The following is a 23,962-nucleotide window of genomic DNA, read 5'->3' on the forward strand; positions in this document are numbered from 1 at the left end:
AGAAAAATCAATCCTCTGAAAGCTCTTATAGCTGCTCCTTTAGAAACCAACTCACATGCTATGTTTTGAATTACTTTATATAAATAATTTAGAATTGTAATTTGAAAAAGATCACATCATATTACCATTAGATTTTCATTACTTCATTTCTGATCCTTAAAATTTCTTCCTAGTGAACATTGTATATTTCTCCTAACATCCATTTTGTAAGCCTTTACATTTGACATGCTCAATATATTATTTATAAAATATGAATTCTAATTCCATCTATACATCTCTAATTTTGAATATTAACACTTCACAATGAAAACATATCCATAATAACTAAATGTTGTTGGTCACTGAAACACATTTGTAAAAAGCAGATTGTTTGTACTCCTATGTATATACAGATGTTGTACAGATTTGTTAAAACTTCCTAATGTCAGGAGACTTAATTAAGGAGGGCAAACAAATTAAATAATCTGAGGGCTCATTTTAAATCAATCTCATTAAAATAGTTTATTCTCTGCTGAAAAAGATTTTACAAAATCAAGTGGCATATGTCCTTAAATTTAAATACACTTGCAGCAGACATGAGGGGCTAAAGACAAGTTATTTAAGTTGGGACGCAGGAAAGGTGAATGCCAGCAAGTTATGTGCAGGGATTTCAATGGTAAAAAATGGAAATCTTGTGTTTCCCCACATGGTTTTGTCCTTGACAGGTTCCCGTTTGAAATTGTACTGTTAAATTGGTTTTAAACTACATGGAAAATATATCACTGGACAGGAGATCCAATCCTTGAGTCCAGGGGTAGAAGGGTGTGTGTGCCTCCTGTGCACACTGGGGAATTAAATAGTGGGATTTGTGGGGGGGGAGGGGGGGGTGGTGGAGGGAAACAAATATAAAGGTATATTTAATAAATAGTTCTGTAAGAGTAATTCTTCTCTTCTAATATAGACTTTGTCTTCCTTCAGCGGCTGGGATCTGGGAAACCTATACATCTTGGATCTAAATTGCCAATTTGCCTTTTAGCTCCTATTTTAGACCTAAATCTTGACTTTGTTTTCTTGTTGGTATTGTGATTTTTGAAGAGTGACCAAAAGGATTAATGAGAAAAGGATAAGTAGATATCATTGCCATAGACTTTAGACAGGGCCTTTTGGCCATATCCTGCATGGTAGACTGGTTCTGGTTAGCTTATTTGAGATTTAGGATGAGTTGGCAAATTCTATACAAAATTAGCTTGATGGTACGAGTCAGTGGCTGGTGAAAGATTGTTTTCAGATTGGAGACACTTGGGATTGATGTTGGGTGCTGTTTGTCTTCTATATTAAAAATTTGGATGAGAATGTCATTGTAATAAGTAGTTTGTAGATGAGGAACAGTGGGCAGAAAAGAATGTTATTTAAGATTATAACAGGATCTAGATCAAGTGGACCAAAGAATGGGAGATGGAATTTAACTCACACAAATGTGAGGTATTGCATTTTGATAAGTCAAATCAGGCTTGGAGGACTCACACAATAAATGGCAGAGCCCTGGAGAGTTATATGGATCAGAGACAGAAATGTACAATCACATAGTGTCAACACAGGTAGACAAGGTGATGAAAAGGGTGTTTAGCACATCTGCCTTCATCATTTAAGATACTGAGTACTAATTTGGAGATGTCATGTTACAACTGTCAAAGACATTGGTGATACTGTAGCAGCGGCTACACTGCTAACTGAAGGATCGCACAACCAGACGGGTTTAGTTCAGTGAGCAAAAAACTGATTTATTGCAGGCTGCCTGGCTGGTCTTGTACTCCCAGCCTGGACCTGGCTGAGAACCGCACTGGGGACCCCCAGCGTTGGCCCCCAAGCGCGGGCTTCTGAGCCCGGTGCCAACGTCGGGAGGAATCACCCGATGGCACCATTTTGGCCGGCTGCCCCTCTGCGTGGGTGACAAGCGAGGCCAGTTCGCCTGCCTAATGGCGTACCACCACACAGGCCCCCTCGAGAACCGGTGCCAAAATGTCCTTTTTTGCCATGCGGCCTCGCTTTTTGGGTTGGGCCACAACTACTGGATCGGTGGGGTTGAGGTGAGCTGGCCTTAACCTGTCCACCGTTAACAGTTCCCTCTTACCACCGATGTCCAGTGTGAAAGTGGATCCTGAACGCTGGATGACTTTGTACGGCCCTTTGTATGGTCTTTGTAGAGGTGCTGTGGATAGGCCCCCCTGATAAAAACGAACTCTATGGAGTACAGCTCATTGGGGACGTAAGAGGCCCGTGTGCTGTGTCTGGGCGGTGGTGGGGGTGTGAAGGAGTCCAACTGGGCCCGGAGGCAGGGAAGTAGAACTGCTGAGGTACGTTGACGAACTCACTTGGTAGGGCTAGCGGTGCACCATAGACCAGCTCAGTTGATAACGCCTGTAGATCTTCTTTGGGTGTCGAGTAGATGCCCAGGAGCACCCAAGGCAGCTCGTCCACCCAGTTGGGGCCTGTGAGGCGGCCATAAGTGCCGACTTAAGGTGGCTGTGCAATCGCTTGACTAGCCCATTGGCCTATGGGTGATAGGCTGCGGTGTGATGTAGCTCGATCCCCAGCCTGTTGGCGAGCTGTGCCCAGAGCGCAGAGCTGAACTGGATGCCCCGATCACTGGTGAGGTGGTTTGGGACGCCGAACCAGGCAACCCAACCGTTCAAAGGTGCTCGGGAGCAGGAGTCCGTGGAGGCATCTGGCATCGAGATCACCTTGGGCCAACGAGTGGTGCGGTCTACCACTGTGAAAAAGTAACGGTTACCTCGGGAAACGGGTAAGGGTCCGATGATGTCCACGTGTGTGTGACTGAACTATTCCAGGACGTGTTCGAAATCTTGTACAGGCGCTCTGGTGTGCCTGTGTACCTTGGAAAGCTGGCAATGGGTGCAGGTTCTAGCCCAGTCTGCAATCTGCTTCCAAAGCCCGTGCCAGATGAAACGTTCTGCCACCATATGGACCACGGACCTGATGGAAGGGTGGGAAAGGTCATGGATATGGTGGAAGACTCACCTGCGCCACTGCTGGGGAACTACTGGACGCAGGGTGCCCATGGAGGCATCGCACAGGACGGTGCCCTCACCGTGAGGAGTCGGGAGGTCCTGGAACCACAGGCCCGTAATGGCAGTCCTGAAGGCCCGCGTCTCCTCTTCGGACTACTGGTCCTGGGCGAGCTGGTCGAAGTCGAGGCCGGGTGTCAGCGTGTAAAATGTGCGGGCCTTGGGTGGGGATGTAATGAAACACCCCGTGGTGGAGAATTGTGGCTTGAGGAGGGACGGGAACTTGTCCAGGATATGCTGAAACTCGTTCTTGGGCATGTTGACCGTGGCCATTTGAAGCTGCTCTGTGCGGGAGGCGTTAAGGTGAACGGATTGGAAGGTACGGGCATCTACAAGTCACCTACCTCGAATGTTGACCAGGAATCCATGGGCGGCGATACCCAGGATGGCGGTTGGAAGGGACGAAATGGTGAACCTCTACAAGAACTTCCGCTGGCCTATCTGGAAGTGGACCGTCTTGTCTCCATACGTTCGGATCTCCATCGAACTGGCTCCACAGAGGGGAGGTCGTCGAGGCCGGTTCCGGGACTCGATGGCTGTGGCCAGGATGACGCTGATCTGGGCCCCGGTGTCGACCAGGAAGCATCGGCCGCTGACTGAATCCCTCAGGTAGAGAAGGCTGTGTTCTTGGCCAGCCATCGCAGCCATCAACAGTGGCCAGCCTGCTCATTTCCCTGGAACAAGCAGGGCTGACGACACTTCAGAGCCTTGACTCTCCAGTGCTGATGGAAGAAGCAGGGGCCTGAAGTGGATGACTTGCTTCTGGCTATTCTCTTTGAGGCCCCTGCAGGGGCCGGGTGTTCCACCGCAGAACTAGAGGAAGGATTGGCATGGTCATGCCCGTGACTCGTTACCTGCTGGACTGCTGAGCCCTCCGGGAATCATTTGAGCCATAGCTCCTGAGCCTTTTGAGTGCCCTTCCTAGGGTCGACAAAGCTCTCCTGAGACATTAACAGCCGGGTGTCGTCAGGCAGATGGTCGAGGAAGATGCGCTAGAAGAGTGGGCAGTTGGTGTGATCACCCATGCGTGCGAGCATCTCGTCCATCAACTCGTTTGGAGTTCTGTCCACCAAGGCATCGAGGCGCAGCATCCAAGCGGCACGCTGGCTCCTGGAGAGGCCGAGGGAGCCGGTGAACACCCACTTGATGGTCCCATACTTTTCTTCCGCGGGTGGGTGCTGAACAAGGTGCAGCACTCATTTGGCGGTGGCTTGGTCCAGGGTAACGACCACATGGTAAAACTTGGTCAAATCTGATTAAATCTGGCAGAGGTGAATCTGAGCCTCTGCGTGGCTGAACCAGGTCTCCGGCTCCTAAACCCAGAAGTCAGGAAGCTTGATGGCTATTGCGTTGATCGAAAGGTCGTTCATGTTGGGTTCAAAGATGTTTGAACCTGTCGGGGTCACCAATTGTAGCAGCGGTTACACTGCTAACTGAAAGATCGCACAACCAGATGGGTTGAGTTCAGTGAGCAAAAAACTGATTTATTGCAGGCTAACTGGCTGGTCTTATACTCCCAGCCCGGACCTGGCTGAGAACCGCGCTGGGGGGCCCCGACGTCACTGGGGTGTCGTGTGGGTCCCCAAGCACAGGTATCTGAGCCTGGTGCCGAGGTCAGGAGGAAACCCCCGACGGCGCCATTTTGGCCGGCTGCCCCACCGTGCGGGTGACAAGCGGGGCCAGTTCGCCTGCCTAATGGAGTATCGCCACAATACCACACTTGTGAGTATTCTGTGACATTCTTGTTGCCTAGCTATAGGAAAGATGTTGTTATAATGGAAAGGAAACAGAAAAGATTCACCGGCATGTTATAAAGAGAGATTGGGTCAGCTGGGTCTTTTATTCCTGGACAGTAGGAGTCTGAGGCCTGACCATAAAAACGACCATATACATATAAATATAAATTGATGAGTATCATTGGTTAGTGTTAGGTCTGCTTTGTTCATGAATGAGTGAGTCAGACACCAGACTGAGTCGAAATCAAGGTTCTTTGTTCTTTATTACCGGATTGTAACACTTGCAACTAACAGTGTTAGTTGGAGAAGGCGCATTCTGCCGTTATCAGCAAGTGGTGTTTTTTTAATACCTCAGGATATGTACTTAGTAAATTATCATACCATTACATTGTCCAATGAATAAACTGTTGCTATCCTTCTCTGTTAGTCTGCTGCACCTCATTCTTGTTAGTGCAAAGCTCATCTTGAGTGTACAAGGTCACATCTGCATTCTGTTACTCCTTAGTACTGGGTGACTCCGTCTCCGGTCCCATCTCATGATGTTTTTACCTTACATTAGATAATAGCCGCCTTCTCAAGATAGGGAAATCTAAAGCGAAAAGGTGTGACGGCACACATCGCGACGCAAGTGAACTGGTTCATTGTTTGTCACAGCATGGAGCAGCCGCATCAAGATGGCGCCACTGGGTTTTGCTTCCCTCATGGTTGGGGGGCCACGCAAGTCCACTCAGCTGCATCATTACATCACCGCCAGCACGGAGGAGGGACTTGCTGGGCGCCTTACAAGGAACAGAGCGGTTTTTCAAATTAAACCATTGGAAGCGAAACTGACTGAGAGTGTAGTCTCGCTCTTCTGCTCCCTCTCCAGAGCTACTGCTACAGTTGGTGACCCCACGCTTCTGGACTCTACATCATGGACACTGCAGCAGTCAATGCAGTAGCCATGAAATTACGTTTCACCCATGAACTTGTTCGTGGAAGCGCAATTCCACCTCCGGCAGATCACCTCCAACTCAACAATGTTCTACCATGTTATCAGCTCCCTAGACCATGAGACTGCAGCCAGGGTGGATGACCTGATACACGACCACCACCCCCCCCCCCTCACCCCTCCAGCGGAAGATAAATATCCAGCTCTCAAGAAGCTCCTCTTAAGTACTTTCAGCCTGTCCAGACAACAGTCCATCGCCAGGCTCATGCATCTAGATGGCCTAGGAGACAGAGCACCATCCTCCCTCATGGACAAAATGTTCACGCTAGCAGACAGCCACAAGCTGTGCCTCATGTTTGAGCAGGCTTTCGTGGAGCAGATGCCAGATGACACACAGTTCCTGTTAACGGATGAGGATTTCTCGGACCCACACAAGGTCGCGGCCAGAGCAGACGTCCTGTAGTGCACGAAATGTGAAAACAAGTCTGCCGTGAACCAGGTATCGAGTCCCCACCCAAACTGAGCATAAACGTGCTCCAGCAAGCCAGCAGAGGCACCAAACACTAACTGGTGCTTTTATCACCAGCACTGGGGAGCACAGGCACAAAAATGAAGGTAACCCTGCTTGTTTCCGGAAAACAGCCAACCCAGCCTGGTCATGGCGGCTGGTCACATCAATAGCCTTTTGGACATCACCGACAAGGTTAGTGGCTGACGGTTCCTGGTCGACATTGGTGCCGAACTCAGCATCATCCCACCAATCGCACTGGAGACACAAACGCGACCACAAGGCCCCACGCTCCAGGCGGCAAACAACACCACCATCAAAACCTTTGGCACATGCAACGTACAAATACAGCTCGGCAACGAAAAGTTCTGGTGGAAATTCACACTGGCTGCAGGGGACACATCGCTTCTCAGTGCTGATTTCCTTTGGGCACATAGCCTGCTGGTGGATGTGAAAGTCAAATGCCTAGTACATGCCCGGACCTTCCAAACCCCTAAAGAGTTCTCCTAAAGACAAGAACAGCCACCTCCTGGACAAATTTCTGGCTATCCTCAGGCCGCAATTCACTTCCATCATGCCACAGCACAGTGTGCAACACCACATACCAACCCAAAGGGCCCCTGCTCCATGCCAAAGCCAGGAGGTTTCCCCCAGACCAACTGCAGTTGGCCAAAGAGGAATTTTCCCAGATGCAAGAGTTGGGCATAGTCCACAGGTCCAACAGTCCATGAGCGTCCCCACTACACATGGTCCCTAGGTCCTCGGCGGGTGGTGGCCCTGTGGGGATTACTGCTGCCTTAACAACTCCACCACACCCGACCACTACCCAGTCCCACACATACAGGACTTCACGGCCAACCTTCACGGCCAACCTTCACGGCGCAAAGGTGTCTCAAAAGTCATTAAATCCCCACCCACCCAGACGACATTGGAAAGACTGTAATTATTACCCCATTTGGACTTTTTGGATTCCTCTGCATGCCTTTTGGTCTTAAGAACACAGTGCAAACCTTTCAGCGCTTGATGGACGCGATGGGCAGAGACTTGGACTTTGTGTTCATATACTTGGATGACATACTCATCGCGAGCAAGGACCATGAGGAGCACCAGGACCATCTCTGCAGACTTTTCACTTGCCTGTCAGAGTTTGGACTCACAGTCAATGTGGCAAATTGCTAATTCGGAAAAGACTCCATGCAGTTCTTGGGCCACACTCACTAGGAACGGGGTGACACCATCAGTGGAAGAGGTCGCCACCACAAGCCAGTTTTCCCACCCCAACACCCTCAAAGCCCTCCAGGACTTCACGGGGATGGTTAACTTCTACAATCGATTCATCCCGGGGGTAGCACGCATCATGAGACCATTGTTTGCCTTGATATCGGCCAAAAGCAAAACTCTAGTGTGGACAGAGGAGGACAGCGCAGTGGTGGAAGTGAATTGTGGCCTGAGGATAGCCAGAAATTTGTTCAGGAGGTGGCTGTTCTTGTCTTTAGTTTGGAAGGTCCAGGCATGAAGGCCCTGGCCAATGCCACCTTTCTGGTTCACCCCAGATTGGACACATCCACATCACTCACCATGGACACATCGGTGATCGCCATTGGAGGTATCCTTGAGCAATACTTTGAAGGTCAGTGGAGGCCACTGGCCTTTTTCAGCTACCACATGCACCCCCCTGAACCTAAATACAGTGCATTCGACATGGAGCTTCTGGCACTTTACCTGGCTATCAGGCACTTTTGTTATTTTTTGGAGGGCAGGCTTTCACAGACCACAAACCCCTCACCTTCGTCATGCCCAAAGACCCCCGGTCACTGGAACAACAACGCCACCTATCCTATATATCAGAGTTCACCACCACCATCTGGCATCTCTCTGGTAAGGACAACATCGTGGCCCACGCACTCTCCCGACCCACCATTTGAACCCTATCCGCTGGATGAACTACTCCTGGCTGGCACAAATCCAAAAAGAGGATGAGGAAACACAGGCCTTCCACACAGCCATCACTGAACACCACTTTGTAGACTTCAGTCTGCCAGACAGCCCCGACACACTTCTGTGCGATGTCTCCACTGGCGCACTGCATCCAGTAGTCCCACAACAATAGAGGCACCAAGTTTTCAAGGCTGTTCATGACCTCGCACATCTGCCCATATGGTAGCGGAGAGGTTAGTGTGGCATGGCCTGAGAAAACAAGTCGCTCAGATGGCTTGCAATTGCACTCAGTGTCAAACATCCCAAGTCCCTCATCACTTCAAGACCCCAGTCCACCATTTCCACCCTCCGAAGAGGCAATTCGAACATATACGTCAACATTGTGGGCCCGCTGCCCATCTCCCGAGACGCTCAGTATCTCTTCACAGTAATAGACCGCACCATGAGATGGCCAGAAGCAATTCCTTTAAAAGACCTCTCAACTGTGGTCACAGCTCGCAATGCCCCTGGGCATCAAACTGCACCACACCGCTGCCTATCACCCACAGTCCAACAGACTCGTTGAGCATTTCCATCACCTCGTGGCCTGTTTAAATGGTCCCAATTGGATGAATGAGCTCCCTATGTCCTACTGGGCATCAGAACGGCATCTAAAAAGGATTTAAAGGCACCCACAGCGGAATTGGTGTACGGCGCCCAGCTAACCCTACCATGTGAATTCTTCTCACTGTCTCAAGGCTCAGGCACCAAGGGGAAAGCATCGTTATAAGACCTATGGGACTGGATAGCCTCTTTTGCACCCCCCCCCCCCCCACCTTCACACCGGCCTGCGTCCATCCCAACAAACTTATCAACCACAGACTTTGTATTCGCCTGCCGCGGTCCGCATTCTGCCCCCCTCCAACGACCTTATGAAGGCCCGTACAAGGTCCTGCGCAACTCAGGCAAAACTTTCACACTGGACATTGGGGGTAGGGAACTGTTCACAGCCAACAAGCTGAAACCGGCACATCTGGACCTCAATCAGCAGATTGTACTAGCACAGACCAAATGCCAGGAGCACGGCCCCACATTGCTCAGGGACAACAGGAACTAGAACCGGTTCTGGGTTGGGGGTGAGGGGGGGGTTGTGTGGCGGCACACATCATGAACCAGGTGAACTGGCTCTGTGTTTGACACAGCCGCGGCAGCGGAGCAGCCACGTCAAGATGGCGCCGCTGGGCTTTGCTCCCCTCGTGGTCAGAGGGCCCATGCACACACACTCGGCTGCGTCATTATGTCACTGCCAACGCAGAGGTGGGACTTGCCAGCACCTTTATAAGGTGCAGCGCGGATTTTTCAAATTAAACTATCGGAAGCGAAACTGACTCTCAGTGTGTAGCCTCATTCTTTTGCTCCCTCTCCGCAGCTACCGCTACAAAGGCATAGATTTTAATGTAGACGAAAATTTTACAGAGGACCTGAGGGGAAACTTTTTCCACAGAGGATACTAAGTATATGGAACAAGCTGCCAGAGGAAACAGTAGATGCAACTATGATTATAACTTTTTAATGATATTTAAATACATACATAGTTTGCAAGGAAATGTTTAGAGGGATATGGGCCAAATGCAGGCACATGGGACCAGCTTAGGTAAGCAATTTGGTCAGCAGGGATTTATTAGGCCGAAGGACCCATTTCCATCCTATTTAACTCTAAGATTCATTAAGGTAGTGTAAGAGAGCTAATTATCAAGTACACATGGGGCTGACTAAGAAGATCAGAAATGCAACATACATGGGAAATGGACAGAGGTTTATGAGAGAATTCATGGAGGAAAAAGATATGCATTTATTCATATGGTATGAATATATGTGGTATTTCAGAATGGAGGTTCATAACTTTAGAAGTGAATGCAAGGATCATAAAGAAATTAATTGGAGTAGTGAAGTGGTGCTAAAGTATTCTGAGTTCCACATTTTAGAAAACAGAAAATAATGAAAGCATGATCATATTATATTACTTGTCACTTTTACACCCATGAGTAGTTAAGTTTTCACTTCATTGTGCTCCTCAGATTAAACCTGGCAAATAATAAAAAGATCTAGAACAAAATTAACTGATCTTTGATCAGAGCACTTTGGAACAAAATTGAGAACAAGTGCTATAACAGTTAAGATTTACAATGTTAATGGAATTGTGTTCCTTAAAACATGACAGAAATAAAGGCTAAACATCATAACAATATAAAACCTGAGTATTATTGAGTCAGAACATGTAAACCAAATTCAAAAAAAATGTTGATGATGCAAATTTGAAATAAAAACTAATGCTTCTTCGAATACTCAGTAGGTCAGCAAAGAAACAAAATTTATAATTTGGGTGGATAACTTTTTAAAAAAAAATTCAAAAATAAGGAAAGTTAGAATTCAAACAAGTTTTAAGAGGAAGGGGAGGGTGGAGAGACCAAAGGAAATGTCTGTGACATGGTTGAGCCCAGGTGTGGTGGTGTTGCTGGCTGATAAAAGGACGATAAAGATTTGTTAAATGGAGTTAACCACTTTAGAGAAGATGCAAGTTGAAGGGAATAAATGAAAACAAAAAAAAAAGAGAGTAAAGAAAAAAATATCAATGCTGGAAGTGTGAGGTACAAAACACTGCGGATGCAAAATATCATAAATGATGGGAATTTTTAAAAATGTAGGAAATATTCAGAAAATAGGGCAACACGTGAAAAGCAAAAAAAAAAAACAGGAGTTTTGACTCGTGACTTTTCATCAGGCAGCATTTAGATCTGATTTGAACAGGAAAGGTTGGCTCTCTGAAATTATTGAATTTAAATGTTAAATCTTGAGTGCTCTCTTCAGGGGATGAAATGTTATTTCCTGAATTTACATTAGGATTTGCTGAAAGCGCAGAAGGCCATTGACCAAGAAGACAGAGTGGGAGTAACTTAGAGAATTGAACTAATAAGAAACTGGAAAGTTAGGGTCATTCTTGAGGATGCTTGTAATTTTATTTTTCTTCTTTCTTTTTCAATATTTCTATTGAATTTTATATATCCCTGTACTTACTGGTAGTAGAACATACATACATAAAGAAATTATTCATAAAACTCAAACTGTAATAGAGCAGACAACCACAATATGTCAGAAACATTTTTTTTCTTGTGCAACAGGATTATTCATAGGTAAATTGGGGAAAAAGAGAAAAAAAATGACTAATCTAAACTGCAAACCATTCCTAAGTTGCATGGCAATATAGAACAAAAACTGCCAAGAGAAATAAAAAGAAATGCATAATCACAGGAGTCACAAAGAACCTGATTGAGATTCCCATTAGAGGCTGTGAAATTAATTCAAAAAATGAACTCCACAGATTGGGAAAGTTTAAATTCGAGCCACTTATGAAACATCTCATTTTCTTCAAAATATAACATCATATGCATAACCGTTGATTATGAGTGGGCAGGATGGCATCTTTCCATCCGGTCAAAACAACCTGTCTTGCAATAAGAGAGGCAAAGGCAAATGAAGACAATTTCACTACCCTCTGTTCAACCATCCCAAACAAGGCCACGAATGAGTCTGGTGCTAGGTAATTTTACTTTTCAATACAGCTTCATTTAGACTGCATTGATGAACCTGACTTTCCAGTTGCCTGTCACTTTAATTCTCCATTCCACTTCCTTGCTGTCTTTAACCTCAGACAATTTTAATGAATATTTCTAAAAGCTGTCCTCTATGTGAAGCACTACCTCAAGAAGACAGCCCACATAATTAAGGACCCCCATCACTCCAGTCACAACCACTTCTCACTGCTATCCTCAGACAGAAGATACACCTCGTTGCACTGCTCCAACAACAAATCAGGACTAACTACACTCTTTTTTGCACTAAAGCTACTATGAATACTTAGAATCTATGTATTTATTGTCTTTTTTATTCAATTATGTTGACAGCGATATATTTTTTTAAACAAATACCTCTTCGGTTGCAACAAAAATTTTGGTGGATATGTATATTGGGCAATAGGTACGACATAAAATCATTATAATTATGAAATTAAAAGACAGTATCACATATTTGGACTAAAATATTATCTGTTCTAATGGCTTCAGACAACCTGTATATTTTCTGTTTGCATTAGAACTAGCTTGTCTGAAAAAATATCATCGATGTGAAACGTTAACTGTTCCTTTCTCCACAAATATTGTTTGACTTGCTGCGCATATCCAGCATTCTTATTTTTATTTCATATTTCTGGTACCTATAATGCTTTGGTTTTACAATCTTTTTGTATCTCACAGTTGTGTTACGAGTTATGTTATATTTTATATAATATATAAAAGTCTTTAAAAGATATAGATTGTGGGGGGTGAGGAGGTCACTTCACAAACAGTTCACAAAAGAGATCTCATTTAAAATGCAAGAGCTTTGCTAAAAGCCAGACATCCAGGCTCCGAGTACCTTTGCAAAAACAATTAAACTACTTTGGAAGAAATTATCAAAACCCAATCTCAAAGGTTGATATGATCTTTTCAAGATTGGGTTTGGAGCCCTGCAAGGAGTTCTGATTTTGCAAACAGAGAGAGATAAAAAAAATAACAAATAGGATTTATCTTGGAGAGAAAGATGGGGGGGGGGGGGGGGAAGAGAGAGACAGTTCTGCTTTTGGAGGCTGAAACAAGGCAAGCTGGAAGCCTGTTGAAACCCCATTTTGAAGACAGGTTGTGAGTTCTGAGTTCAGCCTGTAGTCCTTACAAGAAGAAGTGGCTGGCTAGAGTGTTTCTCCTGAAATAAGGGAGTCTGTCGTGACCTGAAAGAAGAGGTTATCATTTGGAAAACCCATGATGGGGCAAGTTCTTTGGCTGATCGGAGGAAATCAGTTTGTGTGTGTGTCCAACGAGCAACAAATCTCTCTCTGAAACCAACAAGGACCCACATGAGGTTACGTAACCATTTAAGCACTAGACCCTGGTGAAAATTCATAAATGTTAAATTCTGTGCGCAATATAAGAATTGCCTGATACCGATGAACTTGGAGGAGTGAGAAGTGAGATTGGACTGTGAATCAAAGAACTTTACTGAACATATACAAATTACATACACATGCACTTAGAATTAGAAGGGGGTTAAGTTAATAATAATAAGTTAGATACTGTTTTTATATTTAAAGAAAATTAAAAGCAACTTTTGTTTACGTAACCATTTGTCTTGGTAAATTTCTAATGTTGCAGGGTTTTGGGATCCTCTGGACTCGTAACAGTTGAAACATTGTTTTTTTGCATTTTGTTTTTCATCTTTTTCTCTCTCCCTCTCAATTCTCTTCGATCTTGCTCTATTTAGATCTCCTCTAGACACATTGCAATTGGCAAGACTTCATCTCCCTTTTTCAGCCAGTACCATTCAGTTTTCCTTGGATGTGACTGCAAACCAGACATACATGTTCCTGGTATCGCTTCTCACATACTGTAACTTCAAACATGTCTACGTTGTCCTGATAAAGGGTGAAGAACCTGAAATATTAATGAATCCTAGTTACCACATTACTGGAAGTGCTGGAGCCTTGAAGGGCTGAACAATCTTCCACTCCCTGCATTTCTGGTGAAAAAACTGTACCTGGTTGCTCAGTTTCTTCCATAAACTCTGTTTCTCTCTTGTTTTCTGACTAATTTGACATTGCTAGCCAAACAATCTTCTCTGAACCCAGATATTTACCCACCCTACAACAGACTAATTATCTGGCAGAGTTGCCACAGACGACTCAAATGGGAAAAAAAGCTTGTGATTTAAAAAGTACCCAAGAAGGAAGCTGCAATTAAACATGCTGTTACTTTACATAAGGCAAAATATTGCAAACAACTCAAGTGTTTGATAACAGTGATTAAATCTAATTAACTTTGCTCAAAAACTGCTAAGAGATTAGGTTTATAAATTCTATGATTCTGTTGATTTGTTAACATTTCACTCTATTCATTTAAATTCCATTACAATAATTTAAAGATTCACTGCCCACTATCACAAAGCCTAATTTGTACTTATTATTACCATCCATTTCTTGAACCAGGAGGCTTTTACATCCAACAATGCCAGGAAATAGACAGGTTCCATTGCACAATTTGAGGTGCCAGTATTAAAATTCTGTTTATGTGTTGCTGACAATAATGACAGAGTGCTTTCCACTATCTCCTCCATAAACCTTTAGAAAATTGAAAAAAGATTTAGAACAATTTAGCTGCTGATCATAAATCCATACCATGTAAAACTACCCACCCTACTTTATTTTTAATTTAAATTTTAAATTTAGATATACAGCACAGTAACATGCCCTTTTGAGTTATGAGCTTGTGCCACCCAAATATCCTACAACCCCCATACATTTTGAAGGGTGGGAGGAAACCAGAGGATCTGGAGAAAACCCATGCAGACACAAGGAGAATGTACAAACTTCTTAAAGACAGTGCTTGATTCAAACCAGGTCACTGGTGCTAACCTCTACGCCAACTGTGCCACCCAAAATGATCTTTCTAAAGATGAAAAGCCATGCAATACTTTTTGAAGAAATTCTCAACAAGCAAAATAATCAGTCAAAATGACTTCGGTATTATTTTAATCAGAAATGCTTAAGTATAATGCTACCTAGTATGGTAGTTAAATAATTTTAATTATAAAGCTTGACATAAATATTAAGTCATAATCAACATGTTAATTCATTAATTTCTTACAAAATATATTATTATAGTTTTAAAAATATACTTCTCTGGATGACGTATCCAGAAGGATGGAACTTCTTTCTGAAACTCATTAAGAAGACGAAACTGTAAACAGAATGGCATTATTTGAATAAAGCTTACTATAAATTACTACTCCAGTAAAATACAAAGACATCAACTTTCACCAGAAATCCTACCTTTTTAAGCATCTGGATAATATCCGGATTTGTTATATCCACGCCAAATGAAAGATTGGGAACTGGACTTTGCTGTGAAGTAAAGCAAGACTCCAAATGCTTGGCTATAAGAAAATATATTTAGTGTAATTAGTTTAATGACAGTGTATTATTATGAAAATTCTATTTCAACATTTGAGGCAAATTATGCAAACTAAATATTCTGCCAGATAAATAGCAATATTTCAAGTTTTGGTTAATTTAAAAGTTATAAATGAGAAATTAGAGAAAACTGTTGAAGACTAGTGAAGTGGAAGTGTGAATGTATTTAAGAAGCTATTAAAAAAAGCCTGTGGATTTTGAAGCAGTTAAGTAATTTCTTAGAAAAGGGCAAAAGCTGATATTCATCACCCTAAAACAAAGGAAGTCACATTAGGTCCATGACTTGCTCATAAAACTTTATAAATTGAACTGGATTGGATCATACATTATAAAAACAGACTGGGAGATGAATATAATCTGTAAAGTTGCGCGTCTGCGCGGACTGATCTGCTTTGATGATCGGGTCTCTGTTTGGGGACGAGACCTCCAGACTTCGACGTTGTTTGCTACCAGTGGCAGAGGAGAAGACGTTGTGGTGGGTTTTGCGGAGGTATGCCAGAGCAAGCTGTGTTGTGCACCTGGCTAGGAGGATCTGGAGGTTTGTGTGTTCTGTGATGGAAGCGTTGGGGAACCAGGAGCAGCCATGTCGAGTGCCTGGCCCGGATGTTCTGGAGGCTGTGCCATCTTGGGAGCAGGGACCTGCAGCAGACGGTAGGTCAGTGAGGAGGTAGTTCCTACAAAAATGTAACTTGTCTCCCCTGTGACTACTGTCTAGTTTTTTTTCCATCTTTTGCTGTATTCTTTGCATTAAAAAAAATTTCACTGTGTAGATGCGTTCCAGCCTCGTGTATTGTTTTTATTTTGTTCTGTCTGGTGTAGGAAGGGCATAGTCTTGTGTTGTCTATGTTGTTTTTGTGTAATCTCATAATGTGCAGGTAGCATTATGGTTTGGAGAAATGTTATTTCATTTAATACTGTGTTCTGTTTTACAGTCTGGTCTTAAATGACATTAAAAGTATCATATTGTATGTACGATTTTCCATATCTACCCATTCTGAATGGAACAGACAGACACCTCTTGCATCAGGAGTGTCAACCTTCTCAGCATAAAAAGTAAATTTTAGCTCCAATTTGACAAATGGTGAGAAGTTAACCTGTTTTTTAAATTCATATTTTTATTTGATTTTAAAACAATACCATGAGGTCTCGTCTTTAGCACAAAGATTTTCAGAACCTGTTTATTTGCTTAACATTCCATTACACACATTCCTTTCATTTAAACAAAATGTTTGGAATTATGGGAGAGGCAGTAGAAGCAAGTACAATCATTGGATTGGTCTTTATGTTTTTTTTTCTGCTATAAGTCAAAAATGACACTCACATGAACAAGGGGTAATATTGATTTAAAAAAAAGACATACAAAAATTAGGAATCTACAAACAAATAAAGGTAAGGAAAGATTTTTTTAAAAAGAATGCTTGAAGGATATTGAATACAGAGCAACATTAAGATTGAAAATATAAGGTTAAACATTAGTTATAAGGACATGAATTATCAACTTAGAATATAAGAAAAACAAAATGATATTACAAAGGGCTCTTGTAAAAAGGGATCCAAACTATATACATGATGATTAATAGGATATTAAACTATTAAAATACTGGAGTCACAACAAAATAATAATGAAACTATTCTAATATACTGTAGTGACACAGATAGAAGGGACTTCTAAATATATTAATATATTAAAAAAAAACTCTGGGAGGTTCTTCCAATCAAATTACTAGACAACTGTTTAATAAGGAAAACTATTTATATTAAATGATTATGAATTGAAATGTGATGAAAATGATAAGGGATAAGTTTCTTAGCTTTGAACACAATATACTGTATTTACTCATTCAATCGATACACAAATAGCACTATACATTGTCATATATTACATTTCCTTAGTACAGTCAGAAAGTTACTGAAGCAAAGATCTCAGATTTATTTTAAATAACACATTATGGAAAATCTATTGTAAATGTTTCCCCCCTCCTCCTATCAATGTCCAAAGATTTTCATTTCCTTACATTGGATAGAAAATTGGCAGGCTTTCTTACAAGCATCCAACAATTTTTATTTGTTGGCATTTAAACATTGTATACTTCCAAAATTACTTCACATATTATCAAATAAAGTTTGACACTGAGACACGTTATGAAACACTGCAATGGATGACCCAATGCTAATCGGAGAGATAAGTTTAAGAAGGGAGGCAGAAGAAGTGAATGGAGATAATTCTCAAGTTAAGGTTTTGGAAGCCAAAGTCATGACCACTGATGGCAGAATATTTAAAATCTGAATAAAAAATAGGCTAGAAATAGAGTACAGATATCTCAGAAAGTTGAAGAGGAGAGGGCAGGGAAGAGGGGGAGAGAGAAGCAATTTCAGAGTAGCAGGGTAACACAGTAACCGTTGCAGTCACCTCACAGCCCTAGGTCTTTGAGTATTACCCTGACTTCAAGTATTGTCTATATGGAGATTTCACACACTTGCAGTGAGTGTATTTCCTCACACACCCTGAAGAGTTGGAAAATCAATAATCTACTGAAAATTATCGTTTAGCAAACAAAAAGAATAGCAAAAGAAACTAAAATGGAGATAATGGACATGTGAGACAGAATAAGTTACATGAATACAGGGAAATAGTGCATGGAAAAATAGGACTGATGGGATTGCTTTACTGACATGAACTCAAAGGGTGGAAATGTCTTCAACAACGTTGTAATAAATAAAAACAAAAGGTCATACAGAGATCACAAATGACATTCAAGGTTTTTTTTTAAAATGTGACTTGATTGGGAAATAATTAAAGTCTGAACACAGAAATGAAAGGATAACAGGATTTAATTTAAGTAACTACATAGTACTTTATTGGCAAAAGCCATCAGGAATGTAATAGAAATCTGAGGATAATTAAAACAAGGATCAAGGTTTCAGTTGTTAAGGTAAGGACACAGGCAGGCAATGTTACAGAGGTAAAATAAATAGCTAGTGCCACTATAGTTTTGTCAGTGGTCATCATCCCAAGGATAACCAAGATCAAGTTTATTGTCATCTAACTCTACATATAAACCCAATGAAACATTTCTCCAGACCACAATGCACACACATACAATATTCACATCATAATAATCACATATATACATAAAGATATAATTTAAAATAAATATATATAAATATTCTGGGATATTTACAGGATACTGTTAATGACAATTATGATAATCCTAACAGTCTGGTTCAGTCTGTCATATTTCCCATAAAGATGGTTATACAGGTACACAATCCTTTATCTGGAACCCTTGGGGGGAAAGTGTTCCGAATTTCGGATTTTTCCAGATTTCGGAAAGCTAGATTTAAGACCACCTGAATTGTGATGCCGTATCCAACCCCACCCCCTTCCAGTCGCACTGCTGTCTCTCCCCACCCCCACCCCCCCCATCACGTGCCCGGCTCTCACTGCCCATCTCTCTTTGCTGCTAGTCTCTCCCCGTCTAACTTGTGCTGCCGGTCTCTCGCCGGCCCAACTCACACTGTCAGTCTCTCGCCTTCACCCACCCGATTCACGCTGCTGTCTCTCTCCCCACTTGCTGGTTTTTGGAGCTTTCCGGATTTTAGATGTCTAAATAAAGGATTGCGTACCTGTACATAGAGTTGATGTCTATGGAATGTTTTACCACAGGTGTTTAAGATAATTGATCTGACTACTCAACTATTTTCAGGAGAAAATTTCTGCCTCATCAGATCTGATTTTCAGGCACAGTTCGACAACTTCGTACATTTGCTTTATTGTGATGAATGAGTGTTCTTTTTTTTGTAAATTTTATTTTTCATTTGCATCAATACAAGTACAGTCTTTATCCATATCATAAAAAATAATCATAAAAATGATGCAAAAAGAATACATAATTTCATATTATCTCACTCCACCCTCCCCAAAAAAGTAGGAAAGATAGAAGAAATAAAAGCCTGGCTGATCTTCATACAACCTCTTGATTAATTAAATTTAAAGTTATATAGTGATCTTGAACCTTGAATTAGCTAAAATGAGTTGCAGCGAGAATGGTGGACACAATGGATGAAGTCATAGCAATAAAATCCATACAAGGTTTCCAAATCTGGAATTTTTCTGGTTGATTCAGCAAATTATACGTTATTTTCTCTAACGGTATATAATTTAATAGTTCAGTTTGCCATTTAATCAACCCCACATTATTGTCTAATTTCCATGTTACAACTATAGATTTCTTTGCTATTGCTACACTTAAAAACTTCTTCTGATAAGTATCTAACTTCAAATCAAAAATATCTCCTAATAAAAATATTTTGGAATCTTTCAAAACTTGCACCTTCATAACTCATCCTAATAAAATACTAATATCTTCCCCAAATGTTCCTACATTTTCACATTGCCAAACTACATGGAGAAAGGTTCCTACTTCATTACACCTAAAACTTTTATCAGAACAATTTGAATTAATTCCATGCAATTTGTATGGAATACAATATAACTGATGTAAAAAATTAAATTGTACCATTTGGTATCTAACATTAATTGTATTAGTGACACTTTCTTAACATAATTTTGACCATACTCCTTGAATTTGTTTATTTAAATCTCTTTCCCATCTCTACATAGTCTCTTGCAATTTTATGTACATATTAGTAATAAATCTTTTGATAAACATCAGTTATTAAATATTCAAATTGACTTTGATCCGGTAGTCTAAAATTTGTCCCTAACTTCTAACTTTCTTTTTAAATAAGATTTAAGCTGATAATAAGAAAAAAATAGTATTATTTGGTATTTATACTTATCATTCAATTGATCAAAAGTCAAAAAACAGAACCTAAAAAACAATCCTTTATCCGTTTTATTCCACAATTATACCAAATATAAAAAAACACCATTAATTGTAAAAGGAATCAAAAGCAAATTTAATAAGATTCTAGCCAACTGATAATTCTTCATACCCCTTTCTACATGTATTCCATTCCACATTTTAAGTATATGTTTCAAAATTGGTGATTCAATTTGCCCTCTCAACTGTCTTTCATGCCATTTATACAAAATATGCTCCAAATTATTTAACTGATAATTCTTCATTCCCCTTTCTACATGTATTCCATTCCATATTTTAAGTATATGCTTCAAAATTGGTGAATCAATTTGCCCTCTCAACAGTCTTTCATGCCATTTATACAAAATATGCTCTGAATTATTTTCTCCTACTTTACTCATTTCAATTTGTACCCAAGCTGTCTTTTCATCAATCTGATAACAGGTGGACAAAAATCTAAGTTGAGCTGCTTTATAATAATTTTTAAAATTAGGCAATCGTAGTCACCCCGATCATATTTCCATGTTAGTTGTTCCAATGCCATGCATTTCGTCTCACCAAATAAACGTTCTTACATTTTTATTTAAATCTTGAAAAATAAATAAATTAGTAATGATTGAAATAGGTATTGTATTCTAGACAAGATATTCATCTTCACACAATTTATCCTTCCTATTAAGTTCATATTCAATAAATTTAAATATCGAACAATATTGTCAGCTGATTTTCTATTTTTAATAAAACCTGTTTGGTCCATATTAATCAATTGAGGTAATCTATTAGGTATTAGTTTAGACAAAATTTTATAATCTGTATTCAATAATGAAATTGGCCAAAATGAAGATGGAAGCAAAGGGTCCTTCCTTTTTTTTTGGAATAACTGTTATTAATGCAGTTTTAAACAACTCGGGTAAATCACAACGATCTTCCATTTTGTCTAGCAATCCCATAAATATAAGAAACAATAACTCTTTGAATTCTTTATAAAATTCTGAAGAAAAACATCTTCACTTGGAGCTTTGTTATTTGGTAAAGACATCAATATGTCATATATTTCTGTAACTGTAAGATTTGTTAATTCAACCCACTCTTCTATATTTAATTGTGGCAAAGTAATTTATGACAGATATTCATCTATTTTATCTCTATCTTTCAAGGATTCCAATTGGTATAATTTCTTATAAAATTTCATGAAAAGGTAATTAATGCCCTGTGTTTTATAAGATTACCCAAGTCTTCTTTTATAGCTATAATTGTTCTCAATAATTGTTCAGTCTTCAATTCCCATGCATAAACTTTATGTGCTCTATCACCCAACTCAATATTTTTGTCGGGTTTGCCTTGTATCTCTCTCCACTCTGTATGTTTAATTATATTAAATTTCATTTTTTTAAAAAATCCAATATTCTTCGTTTCTCATCGTTTACTTGATTTTGCAATCCTTTTTCCATCTTTGTCATTTCATTTTCCAAATGGTTAACTTCAAACATTTTTTTTTAAACCTTAGCCATTTAACTTATTATTTGTCCTCTTAAATAAGCCTTCAAAGAATCCCAAACCATAAACTTATTGGTTACAGAATGTTTGTAAATGTCTAAAGGAATAAAATGAATAATCTCTAACATCAGGCTACATTCTCCTCCAACTGTCCACAAGTTTCATATCATTCATAAAATTCTTCACAGCTTTAACTACCTTGTTTTTAACCATAATTTTACCTGATCTGTCTGTCCAACTTTGAATCAAAAGTAAAATTAAAGTCTCCTCCCATAGTTATTTTCCCCTTTGAATTAGCTAATTGCATAAAAACATTCTGTATAAATTTTCCATCATCTATATTCGGTGCATATATATTCGAAGTCTGATATTCAGAATAAATTTTACAATTTAGCATAACATATCTCCTCACTTTATCAATAATTACATTCAATATTTTAATTGGTAATTTTATTTATTGCCATTCCCCTAGCTTTAGAATTAAATGAAGAAGACAATACCATTCCTAACTAGTCTCTTTTTAATGATGCATGTTCTATTTCTGTTTAAAGAGTTTCTTGTAAAAAAAGCCAAAGCTACTTTAGTTTAAAAAAAATAGCTTAATGACATTTTTCTCTTTATCGGATTCTGAATCCTGTGAATATGAATCCTAATAAAAGACATTAAAGCATTTGTCCAACCAGCATCCCCCCCTTTCCCATCCCCACAGCCCTCTCAATATAATATACTACATATATAAACAGTCCAAGCTTAAAACGGAAAAAATAAAAAAAATAAAGAAAAAACCCAGAGGCTCGTAATGATAAAGTGTCTCTATTCCCCTGATCTATGCGGGATGCAAGAAATATCACATTAGTGCCCATGACTCCGCAGTGGTCAGCATCTATTCCGCACTAACTCACTCGAAATACCATACCATCCCAAACAATAGTCTTTAATAGACCTTATAATCCACTAATCTTATCAAATATAATAGATCAGGCACATTATATGTTAAACCCTTCTCCCCCTTTAAGCTCATTCAAAGCACAATATACTTTCAGTTACAGCAAAAAAAAACTTTAAATTGTACAATTAATTCAGGTTTCAACAACCATCTGTTGGTCTTTAGCAGGCAGTGAATCGGCATATACCTTTGCTTCATAAGGCTCAGTAAAAAATCTATTTCTCCCTCCTGGGACAAATACCTTCAATACAGCTGGATATCTCTAAACAAAGGCATAGCATCTTTAACTGGATTAAACTCTTTTCTCTTCTTCAACAATTCAAAACTTATGTCTGGATTTTTAAAAAATGAATTCCATTATAAATCAAAGGTGATGGTCTCTCTTTAGCGTGCTTTGCTGCCAACTCCAATATTTTCTCTCTTACTTTATATCAAAGAAATCTGACAAGTATTGGATGGGACCTTTGGTCAGGCTGAGGTTTAGGTTTGGGCACGCTCTATCTCCAAATTCCTTGGAATTCAGCCTGACGCAAATATTCTGGTATTTACTGTTGCAAAATTTTTTTTTCATATCTTGACCTTCATCTTCTTTAAGTTCAACAATCTTAATATTATTCCATCTGCTAAAGTTTTCCAAAACATCCATCTTTTTCATTATCTGATCATGCTTTGAAGCAGCATCTGTTTGTACTTTCTTCTTTTGATCTTTCAGATTTTGAATCTAATTCATTCCCTTTAATTTTATCATCAACTATTTCAAATCTAGTGTCAACTTGTTGCATTAATATATCCATCTTATCTCCATTCTTCGTTACTCCATCAGTTAATACTGCCATACATTGTCAAAAAAAGTCTAAAAATCGCTTAATTTCTCCAGAAGATAAAGAAACCTCTGCACCTTTTTCTGCTTTTTTTCTTGATTGTAGGTTTTTCTTCATCTTTCCTTTGCTTTTCCATGTCCTCTTCTTGATTGCTGGAGTGGTGGATGTCTTGAATCTTTTTAAAAACATCCTCTTTTTTTATGTGCTCTGTGCATGGACGACTCCTCACGCATGTGCAGAGTAATTTCTTCAGTCTAAGTCGGTGGCCATTGTCAGAGGAGACCTTGTACAGCAGTTTCCAAGGTCTCCCTGGCTTCTATCCTTTGGATGTTACCTTCCGGACAGCTCCAAGCCAGGATCCTTTCTCAGGTTAGGCCTTTCTTCCTTTTCTTGCTCGGTTTCTTGTATTGCAGTAATGCCTTTATCTTTCTTTGGAGGCATTCTTAATGACTTCTGCTGTCTTCAGACAGTTCTTCCTTATAGTCTTTGTAATTTTTGATCACTTTTTCTCCCCTTTATCGAGGAGAGCAGGGATATCAGTCTAACCTCACGTCATCACGTGGCACACCCCATGAATAAATTTTCTGATGAAATGGTCACATGGTGTACATTGGTTTGTGCAATGTGATTAAATTTCTACCCCAGCTCAATTTCTCTATCT

At 40.5% G+C, this 23,962-nt stretch overlaps 1 protein-coding gene across 5 annotated transcripts in view; it reads right to left on the reverse strand.

Annotated features, from left to right (window-relative positions):
* Positions 1-23,962, reverse strand: part of tbc1d32 (TBC1 domain family, member 32) — a 235,636-nt gene that overhangs the window by 166,764 nt on the left and 44,910 nt on the right. For all 5 annotated transcript variants that reach the window (XM_069886883.1, XM_069886881.1, XM_069886880.1 and 2 more), the window contains 3 exons: positions 15,071-15,174; positions 14,917-14,978; positions 14,209-14,359 (listed from right to left, as the gene is read on the reverse strand). In XM_069886883.1, coding sequence (XP_069742984.1) covers positions 14,209-14,359; positions 14,917-14,978; positions 15,071-15,174 — 317 coding nt within the window. The remainder of the gene's footprint in view (positions 1-14,208; positions 14,360-14,916; positions 14,979-15,070; positions 15,175-23,962) is intronic.

This window comes from Narcine bancroftii, chromosome 6 (genome assembly GCF_036971445.1).
Source record: "Narcine bancroftii isolate sNarBan1 chromosome 6, sNarBan1.hap1, whole genome shotgun sequence".
Classification (NCBI taxonomy): Eukaryota; Metazoa; Chordata; class Chondrichthyes; order Torpediniformes; family Narcinidae; genus Narcine; species Narcine bancroftii.